General features: G+C 33.3%; 3 protein-coding genes across 4 annotated transcripts in view; 1 reads left to right on the top strand and 2 right to left on the bottom strand.

Annotated features, from left to right (window-relative positions):
• LOC128390103 (maltase A2-like) overlaps positions 1-26,536 on the top strand; it is a 102,850-nt gene that overhangs the window by 37,838 nt on the left and 38,476 nt on the right. Inside the window, exon 1 of one of the 2 annotated variants that reach the window (XM_053349769.1) lies at positions 4,806-4,952. The exons of the other annotated variant lie outside the window; for it this stretch is intronic. The gene's annotated coding sequence lies outside the window, so the exon portion shown is untranslated. Of the gene's footprint in view, positions 1-4,805; positions 4,953-26,536 lie in introns of those variants that run through there. 2 annotated transcript variants of the gene reach the window in all.
• Positions 18,055-19,293, bottom strand: LOC128390097 (uncharacterized). Its single transcript, XM_053349761.1, has one exon. The coding sequence runs from the start codon at positions 19,291-19,293 to the stop codon at positions 18,055-18,057; it is 1,239 nt and encodes a 412-aa protein (XP_053205736.1).
• On the bottom strand, positions 24,809-25,318 carry LOC128390095 (uncharacterized). The gene has a single exon (XM_053349760.1). It carries the CDS (start codon positions 25,316-25,318, stop codon positions 24,809-24,811), a length of 510 nt encoding a protein of 169 aa, XP_053205735.1.

The raw sequence follows: 26,536 nt of genomic DNA, 5'->3' as shown, positions 1-26,536 counted from the left end.
CTTTGCAGCTTTAGCAGCACGAGCGTTTGCGACACGTTTCGCAGCAGCGAGTTTAGATTTTTAGGAGGCATGATGAAATTAGAGTTTAAGGAATAATTCAATAGAATTATGGAGAGCACAAGAAACGTAAGGAAAATTGAAGAACACAAAACAATTAGCAATCCTGCCTGGGTCACAATGTGGGGTAGAATTTTATTGATGAATTGTCTTAATAAAGACGATGGTGAGTTTTTACCGGATAAGCCAAAGACTTGGAAAGGAATTTAACTCGAATTTGAAGATTTTCGGTCCCACAATAACTGAAGAACAAGATCGTTTAGGATCACTAATTGAATGTGTTAATCACTGAATCAAGTACTCACTTAAATCTATTGATTTTAAGAATTAAAACAATTAATTTCACAAATGAATTTTAATTAAGAATTTTAGATGAGCATTTGTTGAAAGTTAACTAAACACTAAAGAGGAGATGGAAAATTGTTCTAGAGAACAAAATTAACGTTGGGGAAATAAATTAAATTGAAAGAAATTAGGAAAATTAAATGGGGAAACAAAATTAATCTAAATCATTAAAATGATAAAGTTGATAATGAGTAAGGTTAAGTTGAACAAAAGAAAACCAATTGTGAATATGGTTAAAGATAAAGATGAAGATAAGAAATTGGTTAACCTGTTACTAAGCTTGTAGGCTTGTTAAGGTTAATACCTAAAATAGAAAGTAAAAGAAAGAGATAGAGAAAGAGAAATTCGGGTCTCTTACTTTTGGTTCATTTGTAAGTGAACTTAAAAAATGAAGAGATTTGGGTTAACAATTTAAATGAAAATTAACTAATTGTAACAATTAAAAATGAAAATTAAATTGAATTCATATATCTCTAGATATAGAATTAGAGTAACATAATTGGTTAAATGAGGGATATTATTAATTAGTTAACAATTAAACAACTATGATTAAGGATATTAATCATTATAATTGGTTAATTGCAACAATGGAAATTACAATTAACTTTACAACCAATATACAACTATAGTTGTAGGAGGTCTAACATAGAGTTTAAATTGTTGTAATGATTAATGAAAATTTAGAAAATTAAACAATTAGAAAAATAAAAGAAAAGAAAAGCACAAAGGCTTAGGCGCGCAATTAACTAATTGTCACGATGGAAATTTACAAATTTAAGGAAATTCGAAGACTAATTAAAACAACAAATTGTTAATTGTCATCGATTCGAAACACTGATGATGTTCAGAATTTCTATCCTTTCAAAGGGTTTCCGCGAAAAAAAAATAGTTAATTTTTCTAAGTTAAAATGGTGAAAATTAGTATTGAAATTAATAATTTAATTGTTGATGCTCATGGAAGTGGTAAAAACTCAACTCAAATAAGTGATTTGTTTAATGTTTCACCAAGTACGATTCGAACAATTGTTCATCGTTTTGAGCAATCAAAAGTTTTTGTGAAAACAAAGTCTCATCGCCAACAAAAGCTTAATCAACAAATAGTTGACTAGATTAGGTGTTGGTTAGACAATAATTGTCAACTCATTTTGGATGAAATTAAAGAAAAATCCAAGATGAATTTAGTGCTAGTGTTCATCCATCGACTGTTCATCGTTATATAACTAGATTACACTATTCATTCAAAAGAGTTTCAATTGTTCCTGAAATGAGAAATACACAACAACAAATCAAAGCTAGATTGGAATATGCTAGAATATTTATAAGAATGGATAGAGAAAGAGAAAAACTTTTTTTCGTTGATGAAACGGGTGTTCAAAACCATGCAAGGCTGAACATCAATCATGATCATGAACAAGAGGCATGATCTGAACAAGCTGGAGATTTGGGATCGGAAAAAAATCAAATCTTCGGGTTAAAGGAGTACGAGAAAAAAACTTTTCAGTGTGTGCAGCTATGAATTAACAATCTGCATACTTTTATGAAGCGATGGATACATGTTACGACACCACTAGTTTCACTATCTCTCACAATTCTTTCAGCGAATAGAAAGTGATGCTATTGCATCTCTTAACGAGATTAAATTTTCTACTCTTGTGAAAGTTGTCGTCTTTAGAGTCAAAAAACTTTTGAGACCAATTTTGAGGTCAATTCGATTTTGGTAATTTTAATTTTTGAGAAATTCCAATGTTCCATTGATCTAAGTAAGTGATAATCAGATGGAACAATGTCAAGGTATATCATGGATGAGAAAGAAGTTCCCATTTGAGCTCGTACTTAATTTTTAAGGTCGTTATTTGCGTGGTATGAGGCCGAGCGTTGACTTGGCGGAAGATAACGCCTTTTCTATTAATTAGTGGGCTTCTTTTCAAAGATAATTGTTCAGATAATCTGTTTAATTGAGAACAATAAACATCAGCGTTAATTGTTTGAACTTCAGGTAATATCTCATAATGAATAATCCCTTGATAGTCCCAAAAACGCTAATTAATACCTTCTTCAGGTGAAGCCTGCGGTGAAGATTTGGGTGATTGACCTTTTGGAAACCATTGCTTACGAAGGTGAACATTATTGTAAAGAACCCATTCTTCGTCATCAGTCACAACTGCATCGAGAAAAGCATTTTCGAATCTTTGAATCAATGTTCAAACTATCGATAGTCGAAGAGCATTGTTAGCACTACTTAAATCAGGAGACATCCAAGTTCCTCGTTCATGCATGAAATTGCTCTATGCAAGGCCATTTGAAATAGATTTTTGGCGAATATTTAGACAAAAGCAAGAGGATTATATTGAATAATTCCTAGCAAATTGTCATGATTTCAAGTCATTTTCCAACCTGGACTTTTTTCGAGATAAAAGTTTGACAGATACTCAATTTCCATATTTCAAGGTCGAGGTCATAAAGATTCTGCAGGAAAAAAACAAATTTTTAAAACTGAAAATTTTTCTAAGCCTGTTTATGATGGAAAAAGTTGTCTAAAGTAGCTGATTTTTTTTATTGCGATACCAGCGTTACTCTGTGAAATTATCAAGCTGACCATTATTGACCTCTATATTTCTATCAAAAATTGTCATATTTCAGTGGAAAAAAATTTAGTTCACTCCTAAGTAATAATCTCGTACTGGTATGCCATTGCTATCATCACATAAAACTAAGACCCATTTTGCATTCATGTTTCAGGTCAATTCAATTAGAGCATTAAAGAATCTTGATGAATCACCAACCGAAATTTAATCTTGGTAACTACCATGATTACTTTTTGATTATGACTTTTTCCTCATTTTCATTCGTACTCATTTCTTTTGAATTTTTTTGAGTAAACTGATTAATATCGTTGCTTCCTATTACTTTTCTACAATTTTCGTTAGTGTAAAAAAGAAAATGTCCAACAAAGATAAGAAAACTTGATCAGTGTAATCATAAAACTTGTATGAAATCAAGCTTAATTTCATGTCTCTGTCAAGTCTTAATTAATTTATTCTCTACAAATTGAACGCTTTTATCTGGAGAAAAATATAACTCGAGATCGGTCTGATCTCAGGATTAGCTGATCACAGCTTTTAATTACGTTTGGTGAATTCGAGCCTTAATCTACTATTAGGTTGGTACACGCAAATTTGGGTGAATTCAAATTTTTATTGCAGACAAAATAACCAACCACGGTGCTTGATACCTCTCAACTCATTTCGTCAATTTAATCTGTTCTTTGAAGCAAAGTAGGTGTCTTACTGAGTAGTCTGAGGTTCTCTCTACATGTAATATCACGAGCTAGTCTGTTAATATCAGTCAATTTATATGGGACCCATTTGCCCAAAAGCTTCTTCATCTTTAAATCATTCCTTAAGATACGCTTAACAGTGGTTTCAGGAATCAAGCATCCTTGTCGACCAATGTCGGCTCTCATTCTGATTTGATCACCTCAATCCTTCTTTCTTTTTCAGCATGATCAGTGGTGTCAACTCCTCTCAAATCTTTGCACGAAGTTTCTCCTGAACGGAATTTCGCCATCCAATAATCTACCGTAGGTTTTGTTAACAGTTAAGTTGACACCAGGTCAAGATCAGAACTGACCGAAATGGTCAAGGTGACCAATTCTCTAATTCTCATGGTTATTAATAGTACAAAATTAATTAAATGAATTAATTGATAAATCGTATTATTGACTTTAGAAACATAAGTTATTACGACGGTAGTGATCTGGATTAAAAACAATGATGATTGTCATACATGACGTGTAAATTAATCATTTGTTTCGAACTTTTATGTGAAAATCGCGTGTAATCTTCAACTTTTCTGTTTTGGTTATTCTTCAATGAAAAATTGTTGTTAATTTTTGCTTTTATTGATTTTTCAAAACAAATCAAAAATTATATTATTTAGTATAAATAACAGTTAGTATCTGTCATAAAAATGGTTAAGATAAAGAAAATTTCCCCTCGATAATTAACCTTCGAGAAGAAAAAGAAAAACCTTGTAGTAATTACTAGATTAGGGATAATCTCTCTATCTCTCCCTTTAATTGTATGACCAAATTAACCTTTAAAGTTACTATTAGCTTGATAAAGAATGTAGTATATAAAGGATAAAATAAAATAAATAGATCATATTTTTCTTTGAATAATCATCAAAGAGGTCTCAGTTTTCTATTAGCCAGGCTCGTCACTTTACATCCGTGACAGTGTCCATGGATCTAAAATCTTGCTAAAAATTTTTAGAAAAAATTTTCCCATCGAAGTGTACCACTATTACGACTTGGGAGGCCACTGATTATCAATGGCTCCACGAAAAAGTTCCAAACAAAACGTAACAAAACTTTCACATTTTCTCTGTAGAATCGCGAAGAAAGAAATCCAACCCGAAAAATGGCCTAAAAGCAATAAGGAGCCAAAAATAGGAATATTTGGTTGTTACGCCCTGTATAATTTAGATTAATCAAATCATTAACTCAGGTAAATTAAAAGGCCATATAAGGAGAATGATCGTCTCTTTGTGTAAGTAACGGCTTTATATATTCGATCGATTCTAGCAAATCTAAACCAGTTAATCAAGTCTGTTTCACTTCGGTTTTGTTATGCTCATAATTTGATAGAAATATTTAAATTAATCATTTTTCCGTAGAAAAGACGAATAAAAAGAATAACAATTAAAGAATATGTTTGTTTTCTGTTTAGAATGGATGATAGTGAAATTAATGGTTAACCACCAATGGTAAATTTTAATTGATAGTCAAATCGATTATCGACGTATCATAATATTTGAGTATCAATAACCATGGCTTCCAATTCATTGAGTTTAATTTAACGCACAGCCCTATGTTAATGTTTAATGCAACCAGGTGAAACTTTATTATCTCTTGTTTAATTTTGATCAAAATGGTCTTAAATTGATTGTATTAATAATTGTACAAACAATCAGTATAATTGAGATTGAAATCATCAAACAGTTTGAAATTTTCTCTTCTGATTTCAAATCAGCAAAATAATTTGCCCTCACTGATTTCGATAATTAGCCAATTATCTAATTCAATTAATAATTTTTGGTCAAATTTTAATCAGTATGTATAAGCTCTATTGTCAATTAAATCAACTTAAATCGACACAATATTACTAATTTTCAAAAAAAAATCGATCAGCAATTTAATTTGTATCCCACCATAAGTTGAACCAACCAAATGTACAATTCTCATTAATCGCGTTTATTCAAAATAAACAATCACATAAATATGGTCGGCATAAAGATTATCTTGGATTAATCTGTTATTTGAAACATCTTAAATGTACCAGCACATCATTACTACGAGTCTCTTGTTTATTATGATTGTGGTTGATTATCATTGATCTTATTCACAAGATTTATTTTAGGCTTATCACAAGCCAATACGACCTAAGCTCATCATTTAATATTGGTACAGACAGAAAAAAGCAAATGAAACTGAGAATACCTTTGCGACATGTTGATATATTTACCAGTTAAACTTTCAGGAACCTCTAATCAACACCAGTGAAAATGTTGACATAATATTGACAGAAATCCAATTATTTCAAGCAATTCCTTGGGGAGATTATCCAAACTTTTCTCCTTCAATATAAACACCATGAAATGTTTACCAGCATCTTAATATTATCCTTTTTTCATGATTATCAAAGTTGAAGTATGGAAACATATTCATTAACGTTTATGAAACCTCGATGAACAGAATATGATCTTACATCATGATGACTGTCAGTAAAATCGTCGATTCTCAGGGAATTCCATGACTTTCTAACATTCTGTTATAACAACAATAGTAACACGATAATTTATTATGTTAATTAAAACAATAAACACAGTTAAAGTATCTCTCATAACAATTTACTTATCAACATGAATCTTCATTATGTTAATACGATGAACAAACTTTATCTCATATGGGAGTTTATTTAAATATATGTTTACATGAGCTAAAGTATCAACATTTGATGAATCGATGAATTAACCAAGTGAATTGATTATCATTGGATGACAATGTTCAATTTACATATTTAGATTACAAAATGTTGAGTATACGGTGTCCATATTGAAACTTGGAATTCCTGGAAATATCCAACAGAATCATTAATTGGTTCTCAAAGTTATCGAGCAAAAAATTAAGCTTAATCACTTTTCATCTCAAGTAGTTAATACAACAGTTTACTGAACCTCTTCTTGATTGATTACTCTGCTCATCCAATCTTCATCATCATCATCATCATGACTCCTTAATTTAAGGCTTATCTATTATCATCATTTTATCTTCTCGGCAAAATCGCCTATCATTTTATTTCTCGGGCTCTGAATACTTGTAATAAAATAACAATTCTAATCGATTCTTATATCGCTCTTGAAAAAGCTCAATCAACATTTTCTTCAGCTAATCAATGAGCTTTTAATCATGATAGTTTTGGCGAAAATCTCAAGAGTAGAGTTACTAATAAAAGTGATAATTTTCCAATCGGTTCTAGTAAGATTTTATTTCTCTCTCTCTCTCTCTCTCTTCTCTTGTGAAGTTGAATATATATAAAATTCTCTGTTCAAATAGTAAAAAGATTGATAGAATTTCATTGAATCTCTGAAAAGCTATCCGACATCTTCACCCTTACCATGATTATTATTTTCACTTTATCTTCTTCACAACTCAGTTGAGCTTCTATCTGTTATCTTCTTCTAATTTTGTTATTTTCTCCAATTTTACCCTGAATATTTTTCTTCCAAGAAAATTTTGCTCATAATTTTTCCTCTTTTCTTGCCTATTACTATTTTCCTCAGAACAATATCTTTTATTTTTCGTTCCAACTCATGGTAAACTTCTAAATAAATTGCAATTCTATTTACTGGCCAGGGAGGAAAAGGAAAAAAATTCTTGTTATCATTTCATCGTCTTCTAAGTGCTTCCTCATTATCTACTATTTCATCTCCTTCAGTTCAATAATTTGTCATGATTCAGCTTGATTCAGAATTGTGAACTTATCATGAGTTCAGAATTCAGCTTGTTACTTGAAAGGACAATTTTCTCTTTCTTGTCTTCATAATTTTTCACAGCTTAACTCTTCTTTCTCCTCATGAATTCTGTATAAAAATGATTATCAGCCATGAGGATGATGATGATATAAAAAAGTTCCAACTGAATTCAGGATGGAAAGTTTATCAATTTTGACTAATCAGCAACTATTTTTTTTTTGCTTCTCTGTTGCTTTTTCTTCTTGTTTCTCTCTGTCTTCTCTATGCTTTATCATCATCTGAAAAAGCCTCAGGGTAATAAGCCTCATGATGATTATCATTGTTATTATCATGATTATTTCCATTAAAATATTAAACTCTGAGCTTATCGATTAAAATATTGATATTAATGATGATGTTAAAGATGAATTTCCCAGGATGCTGAGTTTTCATCATGAAAAATGAAGAGTAAAATTTCAAAATGTTAACCTCAGCAGGATAAGATCTGTAATGATAATGGATGAGATAAGATTGAAACAATCATCAGTAAATTGATTGCGATCAATAATAATACGATTATCACAATTTACTATTTAATAAATTTTTCTTCTAAGCGGAAACAATTATTCAGATGAAAGAATCAATAATCTAATCTTGTTATCGATATTTCATCATCATCACCATGTTGATGGTTTTCCGAGCTTTAATATCAGTGTTATTTCAATTGACACTAGAAAAATTAGCTGAACGATTTCATATCTTACAATTAGATAGATTGATTATTGTGGGAATGTATATATCAACTCCATGTGCTCAGAAATTTGGTATCTTTTCATGATAACAAGATCATAACTCTCAAATCTTTTGCAAATGAATTGTTTGTGTTCCGAATCCCTGAGGACCATGGAGATACTGATTATCTTTAGTTAGCATCAGAGTTTCATCTGAATTTTTTACATGATTATTATATTGGATAAACTAATTCTCGTCAAATGATTAGGATGAGTCTCTTTTGTTTTTTCCTATTCTCTCTCTCTCTCTCTCTCTCTTGCTCTCTATTTTCCTCAGAGGTTTGTCTTATTATTCTTATTGGTTTAATTTCATTCCTGAACGTGACTTCACCAAGGTTTTGATTATGATTCTCATCAACCATAAATTTAGTTTCATCAACAGTTATATTATTATCATGGTTGTTATCAGAATTGTCCTAATTGTATAGACTGTAAGGTAAACAAGTTTTAAAAGAAAAGTTCTGTTCATATGAAAACCATCAATCGAATCATATTTTTCGGCTCAGTTATCAAATTCTTATTAAATTGGTCAACTTTTCTGTTTACTATCAAATTATGACAACCATGAACCTTTTTATTCAATTGTTGTTCATCTCAGGGATTAAAACTTTTTTGGCGGTAAATTTGTTTCGTTTTCCTCCAAAAATTATTCTCACCCATTTTTCAATCAGGCAAATTTAAAGCTCATTTATGATTCATATATGAACCTAAAATGTTCAATTTTTGTATATTGTCAGTAATATTATCATGAAATAATAACAGAACTTGACAATTTCCTTATTAGTAAGATCTAGATCTACAATTTGGTTAGCATCCAGTCTCTCAAATTTCATTGATTAATTAAACTAATTAAGTGATAACTATAAGTTTCAATGTCTCTTCTGTAGTAAGTAAATAAGCTAACATTTCAATCAAACTCATTATTTACAGATTATTAACTATTAATTATGATTCTTAAGCTTATGTATTAATTAAATGCTAATTACAATCACTTGATACAATAATATAATGTAATCACACTCATCTCATGGGAGTTATGTTATTTTTATTGATTACGATAATGGATAATGATCTAATTATAACCAAGATTTATCCATTTAATAAAGTAGTTTAGCTCAAACGATATTTATTGTCACAACGATTTAGTCATAATAAAAAACAATATCCAGTAGAACTGAATTAAACCATAGTCACGAAACAATAATAATCATGGTTACATTAATCAAAGCAAAAAAGTCATTTAAATTATCATGAAATCAGTCAAACATTGTTAAGAGTCCGGAAAATTAATGCTAATAATAATAATAAGAAATATCTGAATAATATATTGAAACTTTTATATATAACTTTTATTACCACCATGAGAAAGATAATAATTTAAATCTAATTGATGAAAGTTGATTCATTTGAAAACAATTTGCTTTAATCACAATTCATTTAATAACAATTTGAATGTGTCAAATATTAACTGATAACAATAGTAGTAAGGAAAAGATTGCTTCTGGCTCATAAGACATTTCTGGCTCAGAGTTGACATCTCTGGCTCAGTTGACATTTCTGGCTCAAGTGACATTTCTAACTCAGTTGACATTTCTGGCTCAAGTGACATTTCTAACTCAGGTGACATTTCTAACTCAGGTGACATTTCTAACTCAGGTGACATTTCTAACTCAGGTACATTTCTAACTCAGGTACATTTCTAACTCAGGTACATTTCTAACTCACATTAAAACCAACATTTCGTATACATCAGAACTGACATCTCTAGAACAGGTTATCATTTAATATACATTTCTAACACATAAAGTTGACATCTCTAGAACAAGAGGGAGTATATAAGAAAGGAGGAGAGTAAATGAAAAATTAAAATGCATCTACTCGTGATAAATTTCATCATTCTGTGTTTACTCGTTATACTGTTAATAAAGAGTATCTACTATGGCAACATCAAAGAACCAGGAATCGTCCTCGCTTAAATATGACATTGTTAATGTGGTTTCACTTTGGAACATCGGACCAATACAAATTAATGTGGACAATTCAAAGAGAAAGAAACGGTTCAATGCAGAGGTTGTGAGAATAAAGGAAGGTGTTTTCTTAGTGTTTGCATCTGGTAAAGTGACAGCCACAGGATTCAAGAATATAAACACAGCTGGTTCATGTTTACAAGAGATTTACCCTGAGAGGTCTGTGGTGTTCATGAAAGTTGTTAACATAACAGCACACAGTTATCTACCCTATTCATTTGACACCCGCGCCATGATAGCTAATTATCAAGATACAACGTACGAGCCAGAGATCTACCCAGCTGTATACATCAAGACAGAGAAGGTAACATTAATTTACTACACCACTGGGTCAGTGATTATAACAGGAGCCAAAGATCAAGAAGAGATCGATAATGCATTAACTATGTTTGTTAATAGAACATCATTAACACGTATTTAAATTTGATGTAGCAAGACTATGAAATGTGTAAAGTAAAACTAAGTAATAAAATTAAACTGTAAAAAAATTAATTAGTATACATGGTATGAAACAAACTCTCGGTTTTATTTCAATTTTTTTTATTTAATTAATACATGAAATTGGAGTTGTGAAAAATTTTATGATTTTTTCTCTTTACATTAATCTGTGAGGTCCGCCGAAGGCGGACTCACCTAATTAATTGTCTCTGAAAAAATCATAAAATTTTTCACTGACGGAAATTGAACATTTAATTAAATGAAAAAAAATTTCTTGTGCGTAACAAAGGAAAGACTATATTTAGGGAAACTAGGCTTGGGAAACTATGGTAAACGGCGGAAAATTTTTTTTGACTACTAGGCTTGGGAAACTATGGCAAACGGCGGGAAAATTTTTTTTTGACTACTAGGCTTGGGAAACTATAGTAAACGGCGGAAAAATTTTTTTGACTACTAGGCTTGGGAAACTAGGCTTGGGAAACTAGGCTTGGGAAACTATGGCAAACGGCGGGAAAAATTTTTTTAGGGTGCTTTACACTAGGTCTAATGACATTCTGAGGGTGCTATACACTAGATCTAATGGGGTTGGCAGAGTGCTTTACACTAGGTCTAACGGGTTTTCAAAACGTCGGACCTTTTTTTTTTTTTTTTTTTTTTAGGTAGCGCATGTCAATTAGGAGAGAACAATTGAGAGCTTCAGTAGGCATGGTAACACAAGTTACAGATGGGATACTTAGTATACTCAAAGTGAAATTTTGTATATATTTCTATCAGACATTTTTAGGAAAAATTCATTAATTTTTTATGATTTTAGGAAAAATTTTCATTATTTTTTTAATGATTTTAGGAAAAATTTTCATCAATTTTTTATGATTTTAGGAAGAATTTTCATTATTTTTTTATGATTTTAGGAAAAATTTTCATTAATTTTTTATGATTTTAGGAAAAATTTTCATTAATTTTTTATGATTTTAGGAAAAATTTTCATTAATTTTTTATGATTTTAGGAAAAATTTTCATTAATTTTTTTAATGATTTTAGGAAAAATTTTCATTAATTTTTTTAATGATTTTCTTTGATTAACACTTGAACTTCATCAGCTGATTGAATTGATAGATTATCACTTCATGTTAATTGATGTAAAAATAAATCTCAAGGAGGATTTGAACATGAAACAATGGGTTATAAGTGTTGGTCATTATTATGTTAAACCACTCATCGAGACGTGATAGATAATTAACAAAAGTGATACTTAATCCTAATTAATGATGAAATGCTTAACTGATACACATGATATACATTGATCACAATGTTATACGTTAATATACACTGATATACATTAATATACATTGATATACATTAATATACATTAATATACATTGATATACATTAATCAAAAATAAAAATAATCAATTTGAATTTCCCACACATTAACTCTAGTTCCAACTTTTATCAATAGATGGAATCACTCATCAATTTAGTTAATGATGATAATGATAGATGGCTCTAGTAGTATATGATCTTAATTAATTAATGAACTTTTACGATAATTACTCAGCTAATCACCCTGAAAAATTTTTAATCATGAAAAAAGAGATAGTAAACTCAGCTGAATGAAATGAACAGAAAAAAATTCATTTTTTCCAATGGATACTAATTAATTTTAATGAAATTAAATTAATGAACTCTATTTTCAAAGTGATTCTCGGGGTATATAAAGCGAGAGCTTTCAATGCTAAACCTCATTCAGTTCTCTTACACTGTTGAGACCACACGGCTCAGTGATAAGCAGTTAACTTTAAAGTAGGTTTTTTTTTCTTCACCACTACTTCTTCCTGCCTCTTTCTTAAGTCAAGATGGTAAGTGTTCATTCATTCCCTTGACCCTTAACCAAAGAAGCTTTTTTCTTTTTTCTTCTCTCCCTTCTCGTAGGTTACGATTCCTCTCGACCCTTTGGATGGCGTTGGTCCTCTGGTGGATCCTCGGAAGAAGAGACCTGGCTCTTCGCTCCTGAACCTTCCCTTTCCTCCCTTCTCTCTGAAGGATCCGAGGTCTGGGAAGGGATCCCTCGATCGAGTAGTCGATCTGATTCTCCCTCCCTTCTTCGAGGTGACCCCGAGGGTTGAGGTTCTTCCTAAGGAAGTCCCTACTCCTGAGGAACCATCAAAGAAGAGGGTTCTTCCTGAGGAAGTCCCTTCTACTTCGGAGCCCCCGAAGAAGAAGGCTCTTACTGAGGAAGTCCCTCTTCCTGAGGTTTCACTGGAAAAGGCTCCTGAAGAAGTCCCTTCTCCTATGGTTCCACCAAAGAAGAAGACGAAGAATCAGAAGGCGAAAGAGAGGAGGAGAAGGAAGCTCCGAGACATCCTTGCCCGCCCGAAGGACGATATCTGGCGGAAGATCACCATCATGAGGAAGGCCCATCAAGACCGTTATCGGTCTAATAAAATGGTGAAGAAGGCCTCCTGGTATAACCTCAAGGCTGCTACCAATCCAGATAATTGGATGTACACGGCCGCGAGTGAGGATCTCATGGAGAGAGCCAATAAACTCAAAGCCAATTCTGCTGCCTTATATAAAAAGGCCGATTGTTAATCTTTTTCTCTAATAAACATTAAAAAAAAACAACAACAAAAAAATTAAATCAAAAAGCAGAAAGCACAACTAATCAAAAAGAAAAAAGCTTCTTTGGTAATCCCTTATGTATTACCTTAACTAATAACCATCTTTATATTCATCTTTTTCTTTTACAGGTATTCGTTTGCCCATGTTGTCTTACCCCAGACGACGATCTTGGTTCATACTTGTCACATTTCTGCCAATGTCTTTCACTTCCCTGCTCAATGTTGGATGTTTTCACATCATCTCCTGAAGTTAACCCACATAAGAGACAAAGAACGTCTTCTAGTTGTGATAACTCCTGTGAGGTGGTTGAATCAGTTATTCGTGAGGTTGAAGTTCCATCCAATCGAGTATCTGTGATACAATTTGCTCCACCAAGACTAGAACCAGAGCCAACTACTATAATCGAACGTCTGGACAACATGGACGATATTGATATTGGAAATGGAGAGGATGGTAATGGTAATGGAAACGGAAAGGATGGTAATCAGGATGGGAATGTTAATGGTAATGGTAATCAGGATGGGAATGGTAATGGTAATGGTAATCAGGATAGTAACGGTAATCAGGATGGTAATCAGGATGGTAACAATAATGATGGTAATGATGTAGTGTCATTACCAGGTCCAAGTAAACCTCGAAAAAACCCAGTTATCAAAGCGAAAGGTATTAAATTTGCTTGTGATGACTGTGGTAAAACATATACGGCTCGTGGATATCTGGATAATCATCAGAAATGGTGTGGTAACAAATCAAAAACCATTCGAAAGATTGTCGATGTTCCTGATCAGTATGATGGTTACATACTCACCAAGAGAGCATTTGCTAATGAGTATGTGACTTATCGGTTACAACCAGACAACATTGTTGATATTCAATCTCTGATTGACAGTGTTTTGTTTTCAACATCATCACTCATCCAACTACTAACTGAAAAGTATGGAGCAGCTAAATTTTCACTAACTTGTTGTTGTACTTTTATCAATCCTCTGGAAGTCGATAAAGTTAGTAAAGCCTATTTCAACACATCATTACAGAGTGTATTGGTGTCAGATGATGTGAGTGACTTAGTTCTCGTGTCATTTCAAAGGGTACAAGAGAAGATTGATCAATTCACTCAGAGAGGATCTAATTGGACGTTATCGAGTATCGATTGTGTTGATCTTAAAGTTGCTAACTTCCGTCCTGACTGTGGTGGGTGTTCATCTCATAAACTCCCTAAAGAGATTTCACTCAAGAAAGCTCTCATCTCTCCAGAAACTAATACTGACTGTTTCATGTACAGTGTTCTCATAGGTCTTCATCATCATGGAAAACAAAACCCTTACCGTATAAATCAATACTCTTCATTTACTTCTAAATATGACTTCTCTGATGTACGAGGTATTGTACCCGTTACAAACATCAACAGGTTTGAACGGAAAAATCGGATAAGTGTCAATGTGTATACATGTGACTTTGAGTCAACAACAATTGTTCCCCTTAAAATAGTAAAACTTCAAGAAGAGAAACACGTTAACTTGTTTTTACTGAATGAACACTATTATACAATATCAAACTTCAACCGTTTGGTCAGTAAAAAAGGAGCCAACCAGCGTCACATTTGTCATCACTGTCTCCAGAAATTCAGATCCGAATCAAAGTTAATAGATCATCAAGCGGATTGTATGGTAAACATACCGCAAACAATCATTTTACCATCCATCAAAAACAATACACTTAAAAGGAGTGATTATCGGAAGGAAATCAAACACCCCTTCGTGATTTACGCCGATTTTGAAACCTTATCTGTACCCAAGACAACGAATAGTGATTCACGAGATCTGAAACCTTGTAGTTATGGTTACATTGTGGTTGATTGGGAAGGTCGTATCATTCACAAAGACTTTTACCTTGGCAATGATGTAGGAAAAAAGTTCATTAATAGTCTCATCGAGACTAAAACATTGATGAACAACTATCTGAGCCAGAATATAAAACCTCTTTGTATGAGTGAAGCTGATGAAAGAGCTTTCCAATCAGCTACAGTTTGTCACATTTGTGACTTACCATTAACTCAAGGTTCTGTTCGTGATCATGATCATCTCACTGGGAGATTCAGAGGAGCAGCACACAACAAGTGTAACTTGGAATATCAGTTACCCAAGCAATTTCCAGTTGTATTCCACAATTTAAAAAACTTTGATGGTCACATTATTATAAGTGAACTTGATCATACTATGACCAAGGATAAGATTAAAATTATACCACATACGGCCGAAAAATACATTGCCTTTTGGATCGATGATCTTAAATTTCTGGACAGTTTTTCATTTCTACCCAGTAGCTTGGATAATTTGGCTTCCAATCTAACACCATCACAAAAAGATAAATATTTGAAGCAGCTCTTTCCTTGTGATACAACTTTATTACACAAGAAAGGATCCATTCCATATGAGTACTTGACCGATCTTGACAAGTTCAATGAAGATTTACCTAGTAAAGACAAGTTCTATTCCAGTCTAAGTGAATCTGAAATCGATCAAGAGTCATATGATCATGTACAAGCTGTTTGGTCATTCTTTAAATGTAAAAATTTGAAGGATCTTCATGATGTGTACCTTAAGGTAGATGTTCTCCTTTTAGCAGCTGTCTTTGAAAGCTTCCGTGATACAAGTATGGTTGCGTTCACAATTGATCCTCTTCATCATTTCTCTTCTCCTGGATTAACATGGGCTGCATCTATGAAGAAGACAAAAGTCCAACTTGAGTTATTCACTGATGTTGATATGCTTCTCATGATTGAGAAGGGAATCAGAGGTGGTTTAACAATGGTCACTCATCGTCATACAAAGGCTAATAATCCAAATGTTCCTAATTATGATGACACAAAAGAAACAAATCATCTATTGTACTTGGACGTTAATAACCTTTACGGTTATGCAATGTCACAGAAGCTCCCTCATAATGGATTCAAATGGTGTGATATTCATCCTGACTTTCTGGATGAAGTGTTGGATCATGATGACGACTCTGATATTGGATATATCCTTGAGGTTGATATGGACTATCCTCCTCATCTTCACAGTAATCATAATGATTTCCCTCTGGCTCCTCATAAGATGACTGTCGAAAGTGATCTCTACTCTCCTTATCAAAAAGAGTTGGTTAAAAACCTCAGTGAGAAAGGAGTTAAGAACATCTCTTCAACCAAGTTGGTCACAACCTTTTTCAATAAAGAAAAATATGTGATCCACTATAAGACATTGAAGTTTTATGTTAAACAGGGACTTGATGTGAAGAAGGTACATAGAGCCATCTCATTCAGACAATCTCCTTGGTTAAGAGATTATGTGGACTTTTGTACCTCGAGAAGACAAGCTTCAACTTCTGATTTCGAAAAGGACTTTTGGAAGTTGATGGTTAATTCAATTTACGGGAAAACGATTGAAGATGTCCGAAAACATACATCAGTCCATATCGCCTTGAGAGACATCGAAGCTGAGAGAGCCATCAGAAGGAATTTGTGCAAAGATTTCAACATCCTGGATGAAAACAAAATCATTTTTGTCATGAAGACATTAAAGGTGGAGATGAAAAAGCCGATCGTTGTTGGATTCTCCGTTCTTGAGTTGGCCAAGTTGAAGATGTATCAACTCCACTATGATACATTCAAACCACACTATGGGTCAAGGATCGAGTTGGTATATACTGATACCGATAGCTTGATTTACAACATCAAGACTTGTAGTTTGGTGAATGATCTCAAACACTTCTCCAACATCATGGACTTTTCTAATTACCCTCGAGATCATGAGTTGTTCTCAATGGACAACTGTAAGAAGATTGGTTACCTCAAGGACGAGATGGGTGGAAAGGAAATCTTTGAATTTGTTGGACTCCGGCCGAAACTTTATGCTCTTAGTACTGAAGATGGTATCAAGAAAAGAGCTAAAGGTGTTCCAAGGGTTGTGTTAAAGAAACACATTGGTTTCGATGACTACCTTCTCTCTCTCAATGATCATAGGATTGTAAGGAATGAAGCAGCCAGAATAGGATCTGAAAACCACAAAATCCACATGATCAAACAAAATAAATTGTCAATCTCACCATTTGAAGACAAAAGATATCTGTTGGATAGTGTGAGATCATACGCTTACGGTCATTATAAGATAATTGATTAATTTTTGTACTTTCTATTTTTTTGTATCTATTTTCTTCAAATTAGTTCGTATTTTTTAATTCATTTTATTATTCATTTTCTATTCATATTGTTTACTGTTGTTTTATTTAATATTAACCGATTCTCATGTAAATAACTTTGTTAATTTGTTTAAAAAAAAATTAGTTTATTAAAAAACTTTTGAACATGTTATACAATTTGGTGTCATTTTCAATGTGTTCACATTCGCGAAACATCGTGTAAAACTTGTTCAAGTTTGATTGTGTTGATAGTACGAAAAGAATACAGAAATAACCACAAGCTGTTGAGAGATTACCTTGATACTTGTGAGGATTAACAATTATATAGTTTGAAACTCGTTCAATGAATGTAAGTACATGTCCTTTAGGGGTTCGACCGAATGAATCAAAGTAATGGCCAACTCCTTTATCATCCAGGAAGAGTGACACCCAGTGACTTCCCTCTTTATAACTTTCATCCAAGTTGATTATGATTGCCTTGTTCCTTTCAAGTGTTACTGGTAGTCTATCAAGAGGGAAAACTCCTGAAAACCAAGGTACCTCTTGGAGAAGGTACATAATCTCGTGAGTAGTTAACATATTTAATAATCCAATGTAACGTTACGTTCCTTGTCAATTGTAATTAGATTGTCGAACTGTCCAAACACAACAACTTTAACTGATGATCCTAGCTTTTCAGCAAACTTAATGTCTAATCTTATATTACCTCTCTTGATCAGAGATAGAGTACCAGTTTCAGCTCCAATTGAACAATCAGGGGAAAGATCAAAAGCATACAAGGCAAAATTGGAAGGGTAATCTTCATACTTGATGTTAAGCTGAGGAATACCTTCATCTTGATTGAAGTATCGGTAGAGATTAATGAATTCTCTCATGTATAGTTTTGACTTGTGATTAGGAGTATATGGAATTGATGGTATCATAACACCGTCAACAGTAAATGAAACAAAATTAGCATTGAAATGTCTGAATTGAAAGGGATCGAGGTAAACACTTTCTTCTTGAGCTGCATCTTTTACCAGACCAATAATAATACGCCTTGGTATCACACCGTTATAAACATTTTCAAAAGAGGCTGATGATTGTCCGGAAGGAATAGAAAAACACTTAACATCATTTCTTGTAATAAAGTATTTAGCTGGACTCTTCTCGAGACCAGTAATGATACTCTTTTGAGCTTCAGGAAATAGTTTAACTCTCTTAATATGTAAAGCGAAATGATCAAATTTGATTTTATAATTGTTGGTATCAGCAGCATCGGTCTTGATAAGAGGAAACCACTCGGGACTCTTGGTGAATCGGAATGATAAAGGTAATCCATTGATTAAAAGCTTGTCCTGTTCACATAACGGAGAGTGTAACCGAAAGTAAAGATCAACAGAAGACTGTAATCTTTCTTCAGATACGTGAAATCCTGAGTCAACTTGATTAGGATGCCTGAAGAAGAGATCTTCCAAATAAGCTTGATAGTGATATGTATTGTTAGCTTGAACAGTATTGACTGATCCAATCGCAACATCAACTTGTTCAAATAAAGCATTACCAAAGTTTTGAACAGCCTTGATTTTACTCGTTTCTGTAAGAGGTTTATTATCTTTTGACGTAATAACAAGATGAATATGAAGCATGGTAGCTGCCATATCTGTAAAGTCTTCACTCGCTGGAATATTGATTTCATAAAAGTTATTAGACTCAAGACTCGCACTAGGACGGTACTCCACTTCATAACTACTTTCAATTGCTGTTTGAGTTGGTGGTATTGAAAACACTTGCAGCTCGGATTTACTTGCAGGCATTGATGATTCATGTAGGTACTCCATTATGAAAAGATGTCACGTTTAAGTCTCTTCACTTTCTTTTGATTCACACTTCTCTTACGCTTTCTTATACCACTACCAGACTGGTCAAGAAGCTCGTTCAACTTATTCAAACCTTCTTTAGCTGAAGATCTTATACCTTGTTTCCCGTGAGTTTTAAATGAGGTCTTTAAGTTGTTTCCTTGTAAGTAGTCATTACCAATATTTATTCCTGTTTTAACTAAATGTTTACCAAGAAACTTCAAGATTGGGATCCCAAATCTCCTGAATACTGATCCGAAGCCGTAACCTCTCTGATAGGGTTGTCCTCTAAAGACTGTTATGTCTGATAACCCACCAGCTTGTTGTTGATAATGATGTGAGAAATCACTGTCACACGCACAATACACCTTACGATTCATTTTTAACTTGATACTTTGAATCATTTTCTTATACAGTCTCTTTACGTTTGAAATGTAAACTCAAGAAGACCCTTCCTGACTTGAACTTGATATTGTCACCACCTTCATCGACAATTTTAATACTTATCTCATCGATTGTATTCTTTCTCACTGGGTAATAGTAAGGTGCCGTGAATGTTATGTGATGTAGTGTGTCTACAATATTCTTGTTGAGAGGTATGACTCTAAGTACTCGTGCATTTGTATCCCCGACCAAGTGTTCATGTATGATATCAGTACAAATAAACACTAAATGAGCCTTGGGTCCAGTGTCAGGTTGGTAAGGAGCCGTAAGTGAGTATGAGTTGTCTTTGATTGAATCCATTACCTTCTTTCTGTAAGAGTACCCATCAAAGCCGAGGATTCTCATGAAAGAGAGATCATTCCACAAGGGTAAATATAATTAATTGAGTTTGGTGGTCTTCCTAACTTCAACATAATCTTTTCTTTCTCTTTACCCTCATCATTCACTTTAACTAATGAGAAAACTGGTGGTTGTAACTCATCAGGTTTCAAACTTGGATATTCACTCCGATAAGATGATTTCATACTAGAGTTGATCTCTCCAATCAGTTTATCACTTTTTTCAGTTTCTAAATAATCAAACTTGTATGTTCTTTCACCAAGATTAAATTTATACTTGATACTTCGTTTATTTCCTTTATGTGCTAGAGGGTATATTATTTCTTGTACAGCTACTAACCATTCCCCATCAAGTTGTAACTTTTGAGGTAAACGATTAGTAAACTCTGATAAAGTATTGTTTTTATAAATGTCCATACTTGCATTCGATATGACATCAACAACAAACTCATTTGACATTATCGACATGATTAACCCAAGTATTAAACTTATCAGGGTATCCTCTGTATTTTACAAAGTATTCTTTTTTCCTTGTCTTCGGATTAACTCTTGTCTTCAGCACAATAGTCTTATACAAGTCAGGGTACTTGGCAGGAAACAGTTCATCATGGTAAAATATTGATGTGATTGGTTCATCTCCCCAGTCAACAAGACGGTAAACATATCCTTGTGGTGTATGTTTAACTTTAGCTATTTTAAACACTTCTTCCTTCCACTTTTCAGTTGATCCCTTTTCAAATACTGACTTCTTAGCTGTTATTCTTACTTCATCACCTAATTTAAACGGCGTCTGTTTTGAAGTGTTGTGTCTCTGTCCCTTGAAAATATTACTTTTGGCTGTATCTGGGTCCCTTAATGCTTCTAGCGGTGACATTTTGATTGTTCTGTGATATGATGAGTTGTAAGCTTCCATCAGGTCATCCAAAACATCAATATATCTTCTTGTTTCTTCCGCATTGAAGTACCTGTATATACGACTTCTTAGTGTCCTGTTGAACCTCTCAACAATAGCGCATTTTATTGTTCCATCAGTAGCCGTGAAATGATTAACTTTGTGAGTTGAGAGGAAGGTTCTCAAGTGAGTGTTGACAAACTCTTTACCTTGGTCAGTTTGTAATTTATCAGGTTTTCTTCCTGACTTTTCAAACACATACTTGATTGATTCTATCATTGTCTTTGCTGATTTATCTTTAACTGGTATTGACCAGGCATATCGACTCAAACAATCAATCAAAACAAGTATGTACTTGTTATTATTATTCTCTCTTGTTACCCATGACATGTCCATCAAGTCTCCTTGCCACTGTTCATCAATTTTATCTACCAAAATTGGTAATCTTGGGAACTTGTTATTTGGTTGTCTGAACAGTGAATATGTATCTTGTTTGAATAACCATTTCTCTACATCTTTGTACTTTAAATCAGGGATAACTTTTCTAGCTACAAAGTACAATTTCCTTACACTTCCGAATGAACCAGGTGACTTGGGATCAAAATAGATCTCTTTCAACTTTTTGTCAGTTGATTCCATGATGAAGGGAATGATTTCTGTACTTCAAGAGCTTTCAAGGCTTGTTTATTATGAATCAGTTTAGTTGCATCCGTCTCACTCATCAACAGTGAATGGATAACCTGGTAATATCCATTAGGTGCTCTGGCTCTTGTCTGTTGTTTTCTTAAATGATCAACAATCTTCTTAACATTACTGTTATGAATTGGTTTCTTATCCACATCGAGAATAACATCATTTTCTCCTACAAGACCCTTTATGTTTCTCAGTACTAACTCTAACTGTTTCTTCTGTTTCTTTTTCTGTGATGATGTTGGTGTTATTACTCTACTTGTTGAATAATATTTACTAGCTGCTGGTGTACTTGTCATTGGCAGAGTTTCCTTAATTGTAGTATCCATAGGTTCATCACTCTCTTCCTGTTTAGTCTCATCAATTGATGAAGGGTCTGCTGCTGTATCATAAAACTCTTCCTGTGTTGACTCTTCAGGTTGATTATAATACTCAACAGGGTCCAAGTACTTGTCACTTGCTCGTGCTACCATATTATTAATGAATTTCACTTTAGTTTCAGTTGGTAAATTTTTATTTAAAATTTTTCGTGTCATACTAGGTCTCAATACATTTCTCTTGTATTGATCCTCACTTACAAGGTACATTCTCGTTACTGTATTCATTGCATAAGTTTGTTAGCTGCTATTGTAGCTAGTATTGTAAGAGCTGGTTTTATCAACAGTGGTAAGAAACCCCCTGCTTGGTTGATGATTTGTCTTTTATTCGGACTTTTCAACTTTCCAGCTAACTTACGGAAGACATTCTTATACCGTTTTAGTTTGGCTTTGTAATGGGGTTTTACTGGTATTTTCCCACCGAGTATCTGTTTGACTATATCCACAAGAACATTGTAAATACATTTAGGGGAAGTTGCTAAAATCTTCTTCCTCTGTTTAACACTTTTGGCTTTAGCCAGTGCTTGAAGACAGGGATAATACTTGATTGCTTGTTTAACTGTCATGATTGAAGTTTATTAATAGCTTAAGATAGAGTATCACCTTTCTTATACTATGTATGATGTTATGTATGGTTCTTCATCGAGAACATTACTTAGAAACCTTGTCTCTTCTGGTGTCTCAGGTTTCAAGTCAATAAAAAGATATGAATAAGGTTTCTTTGTTGCATCCTCATAAATCGATTGTAATTTTGATGTTTTACCCGGTAACATCTGTCGACCGATAGACGAAATGATTGATTGATCACGTGGATTTTTAAACAATACCAAATATTGTGCATTAAGTGATATATTTCTACTCTCTTTACCCCTTGTGAAGAAATTTTGAACTAGTAATATCACTGATAGATTACGATGATGAGAACCTTTTGTAAACAGTTCACTTATTACTTTTGAGTTTGTTGACTCTAACATTAGATCATCAATTATAACCCACTCTGGTTGAACACCATCAAACTTGGATATCATGTTCTCAGGAAGACCTTGGATGAAGTTAACGTTTGACATCGAACCGAAGATGCTTTGGTACTCTCCATAAAAGTAAGTTACTCTCATAGGCTCTGGTAAACAATATTTACTTACATTATCAAGAAGTCTCTTTAACCAGTAGGTTTTACCGCAACCAGTTGGTCCCGCTACCAACATGGTAAAAGGATGATGTAAATAAACGTTAAAGGTAAACATGGTTTAATGTGAAAATTATTTAATGGTTTTCTTAAACAAAAAAAGTTAATCAATTACATCAATTCCATTCTTATACTTTTTCATATAAGTGTACATATCTTGAACAATTGAGTGAGAACATTTATATTTCATGGCATTTTGCTTATGGTTAATACATGGTTTTCTATCATCATCGATTGATTTAAACGAGGCTCCATACAAGTTGTTTATGTTGACAAAAGGAATATCCATCCAGTCCAATAACTCTTCCGCTTGCTTTGACTTACATGCTGCCAAGACGTAACCATTTTTCCGACTGGCTCTGAAGTACTTTACGATTATCTCTTTCATCTCCTGAGGAGAAACTCCTTCATTGTTGATCTCTAGTCCGTGAAGATAAGTGGTGAGATATTTAGCTTGGTTTTTTTCATCTTGAGAGAGAGAACAATCACAACCCTTTCGAACTTTAAGGTGGATGAGACAGCCATCAGCTAACAAGGCAACTTCAGCAGGATGGAAAAGGTTGTTGATATAGAATCCTTGGGTGTCGAAATAAGCACAAATATGGTCCATGTTTACTTGATGAAGGTTGAAATCAAAATGATGGTTAACACTGTTTTGTCTCATCTTATATATACATGAACTTGGCGAGAGACTCAAATACAAGTGGATCTGATTTATAAAATGAATTAAGTGCTTCCCAATCGATTTTACACTGTTTATACATTTCTGGCTCAATGATACCAAGATCATGTAGAAAAGACACCTCTGGAACATATTCATCCTCGGTGAGATCACTCCATCGTCGTCTAACCAAATCTTGAATTGATATCTTAGATGATAAATACTTGAGATCAAGTAGTTGTTGGATTGCTAAATCTTTTTCGGAGATTAAGTATACCATGGCGAGAAGTAGCGGTCTCCAGTAATCGAAGTGGCCAGTTGATAACACGATACCAGGTTTACCTCCTTTACTGATTTTAAACGTCTTGGGACCATCCTTCTCAATCTTTAAATCAAAGTAGTTGAGACCCTGAGAGTCTTCATTGTAGAACTCAGCATGGTAGAAAGCTAGTCTTAACTCGGAGGCTGTTAGACTCACACCACATTTATTACCCTTGTTGAATGACCGTATATCAACTCGACGGACCTTATCAGTGAACATTATCCGAAGGGTTACTCCTAATTTCCAGATAGTGAAAAACTTCATTCTTTTTTCCATATTGAACACAACAAAACTTGGAGACCGGTGAAAGTAACTCTAGTGAAGGTGAAGGAAAACTGATGATTTTCCTCAAGATTCACTCCGTTTATATACTATTTGATTTGACTCGACGCATGTGCAATAGATTGAGTTAGAGATGTAATGTTTCAGAGATTTAATGTTTAAGAGATTTATTGTTTTAGAGATGTCATGTTCATATACAGACTCTTGTTACAGAGATGTCAAATTTATGTGTGTTAGAAATGTATATTAATGATAATCTCTTCCAGAGATGTCAGTTTCAATGTATATCAAATGTTTCAGAAATGTTAAATGCGGGTCAATGACGTTCGATTGACAAACATAGTTAACGCTATATCAATCTCATCTTGTTCTTTGGCTCCTGTTATTATCACTGAACCAGTGGTGTAATAAATTAATGTCACCTTCTCCGTTTTGATGTATACCGCTGGATAAATCTCAGGCTCATATGTTGTATCTTGATAATTGGCTATCATGGCACGGGTGTCAAATGAGTAGGGAAGAAAACTGTGGGCTGTGATGTTAACAACCTTAACGAAAACAACAGACCTCTCAGGGTATATCTCTTGTAAACATGAACCAGCTCCGTTTATGTTCTTGAATCCTGTGGCTGTCACTTTACCCGATGCAAACACTAAGAAGACACCTTCCTTTCTTCTCACAACCTCCGCATTGAACCGTTTCTTTCTCTTTGAATTATCCACATTAATTTGTATTGGACCGATGTTCCAAAGTGAGACTACATTAACAATGTCATATTTAAGCGAGGACGATCCCTGATTCTTTGATGTTGCCATAATAGATACTCTTTATTAACAGTATAACGAGTAGACACAGAATGATGAAATTTATCACGAGTAGATGCATTTTAACTTTTAATCCACTCTCCTTCTTTCTTATATACTGCCTCTCGTTCTAGAGATGTCAACTTTATATGAGTTAGAAATGTATATTAAATGATAATCTGTTTCAGAGATGTCAGTTCTGATGTATACGAAATGTTGGTTTTAATATGAGCTAGAAATGTACCTGAGTTAGAAATGTACCTGAGTTAGAAATGTACCTGAGCCAGAAATGTACCTGAGTTAGAAATGTACCTGAGTTAGAAATGTCACTTGAGCCAGAAATGTCACTTGAGCCAGAGATGTCAACTCTGAGCCAGAAATGTCTTATGAGCCAGAAGCAATCTTTTCCTTACTACTAACAATTATCATTATTAATTCCCGAATTTTGTTTTTCTCCATTAAAACAATTCAGTTAATTCATCTAATCACTTTAACATGTTAACTTTTATACAATTATTTCAACTTCCTTAACATTGTTTTTCCAATGATAATGGTTAAGAATAACAAGTAAACAATATAATAATAATAAAGTTCAGTTTCATGATGAGAAAAGGATATTATCGTAGATTGTTGATTATATACAGAACTTTTTTTTCTCTCTCTCACTTTTCCCTTCCCTCGAACTGTTTTCACTCCTTCGAGTAACAGTTTCGTTTGATTAATGACCTTCTCGTGACTGGCAAGTTGTTACCATCTATTAACACGGAGGGTAAAACATTTCGAGCTGAAATTTTCGAATTTTTTTCTCTCTTTCTTCCAATACTTTTCTCGTTCCATAGTTGAAACATATTCTATTCAAGATTTTCGAGTCCAATTACGGTTTTCACAGATTATCATTTCTCTCCATCACCAATGTGTTACCTTATTAACCTTTATCAACCTTACTACTTATTGGTCCTCAATTCTGGACTTAATCATTCATTAAATATCTACAATGATCATGGAAAACATGAATCATCTCATGAAAAAAATGTTCTTATCACTTTTTATTACTACTTTGAGTTGTGTCTACAAATTTTTTTCTCCTTACTGATTTTCTTTAGGCTCAAGTCATTTATCTTTTGTTTTGATGAAGATGATAAAGATGAGGCATCATGATGATCTTCATGATGCTTTTGGAAATACAATTTGTGCTCAGATTGTGTCCAAATAATGGTCCAAAAGTCATTA

The sequence above is a fragment of the Panonychus citri genome, unplaced genomic scaffold, assembly GCF_014898815.1.
Source record: "Panonychus citri isolate SS breed McGregor unplaced genomic scaffold, ASM1489881v1 Contig00115, whole genome shotgun sequence".
In the NCBI taxonomy this organism is placed as follows: domain Eukaryota; kingdom Metazoa; phylum Arthropoda; class Arachnida; order Trombidiformes; family Tetranychidae; genus Panonychus; species Panonychus citri.
Note: the sequence above shows the minus strand (reverse complement) of the source record. Positions and strands in the feature narration are given on the sequence as shown.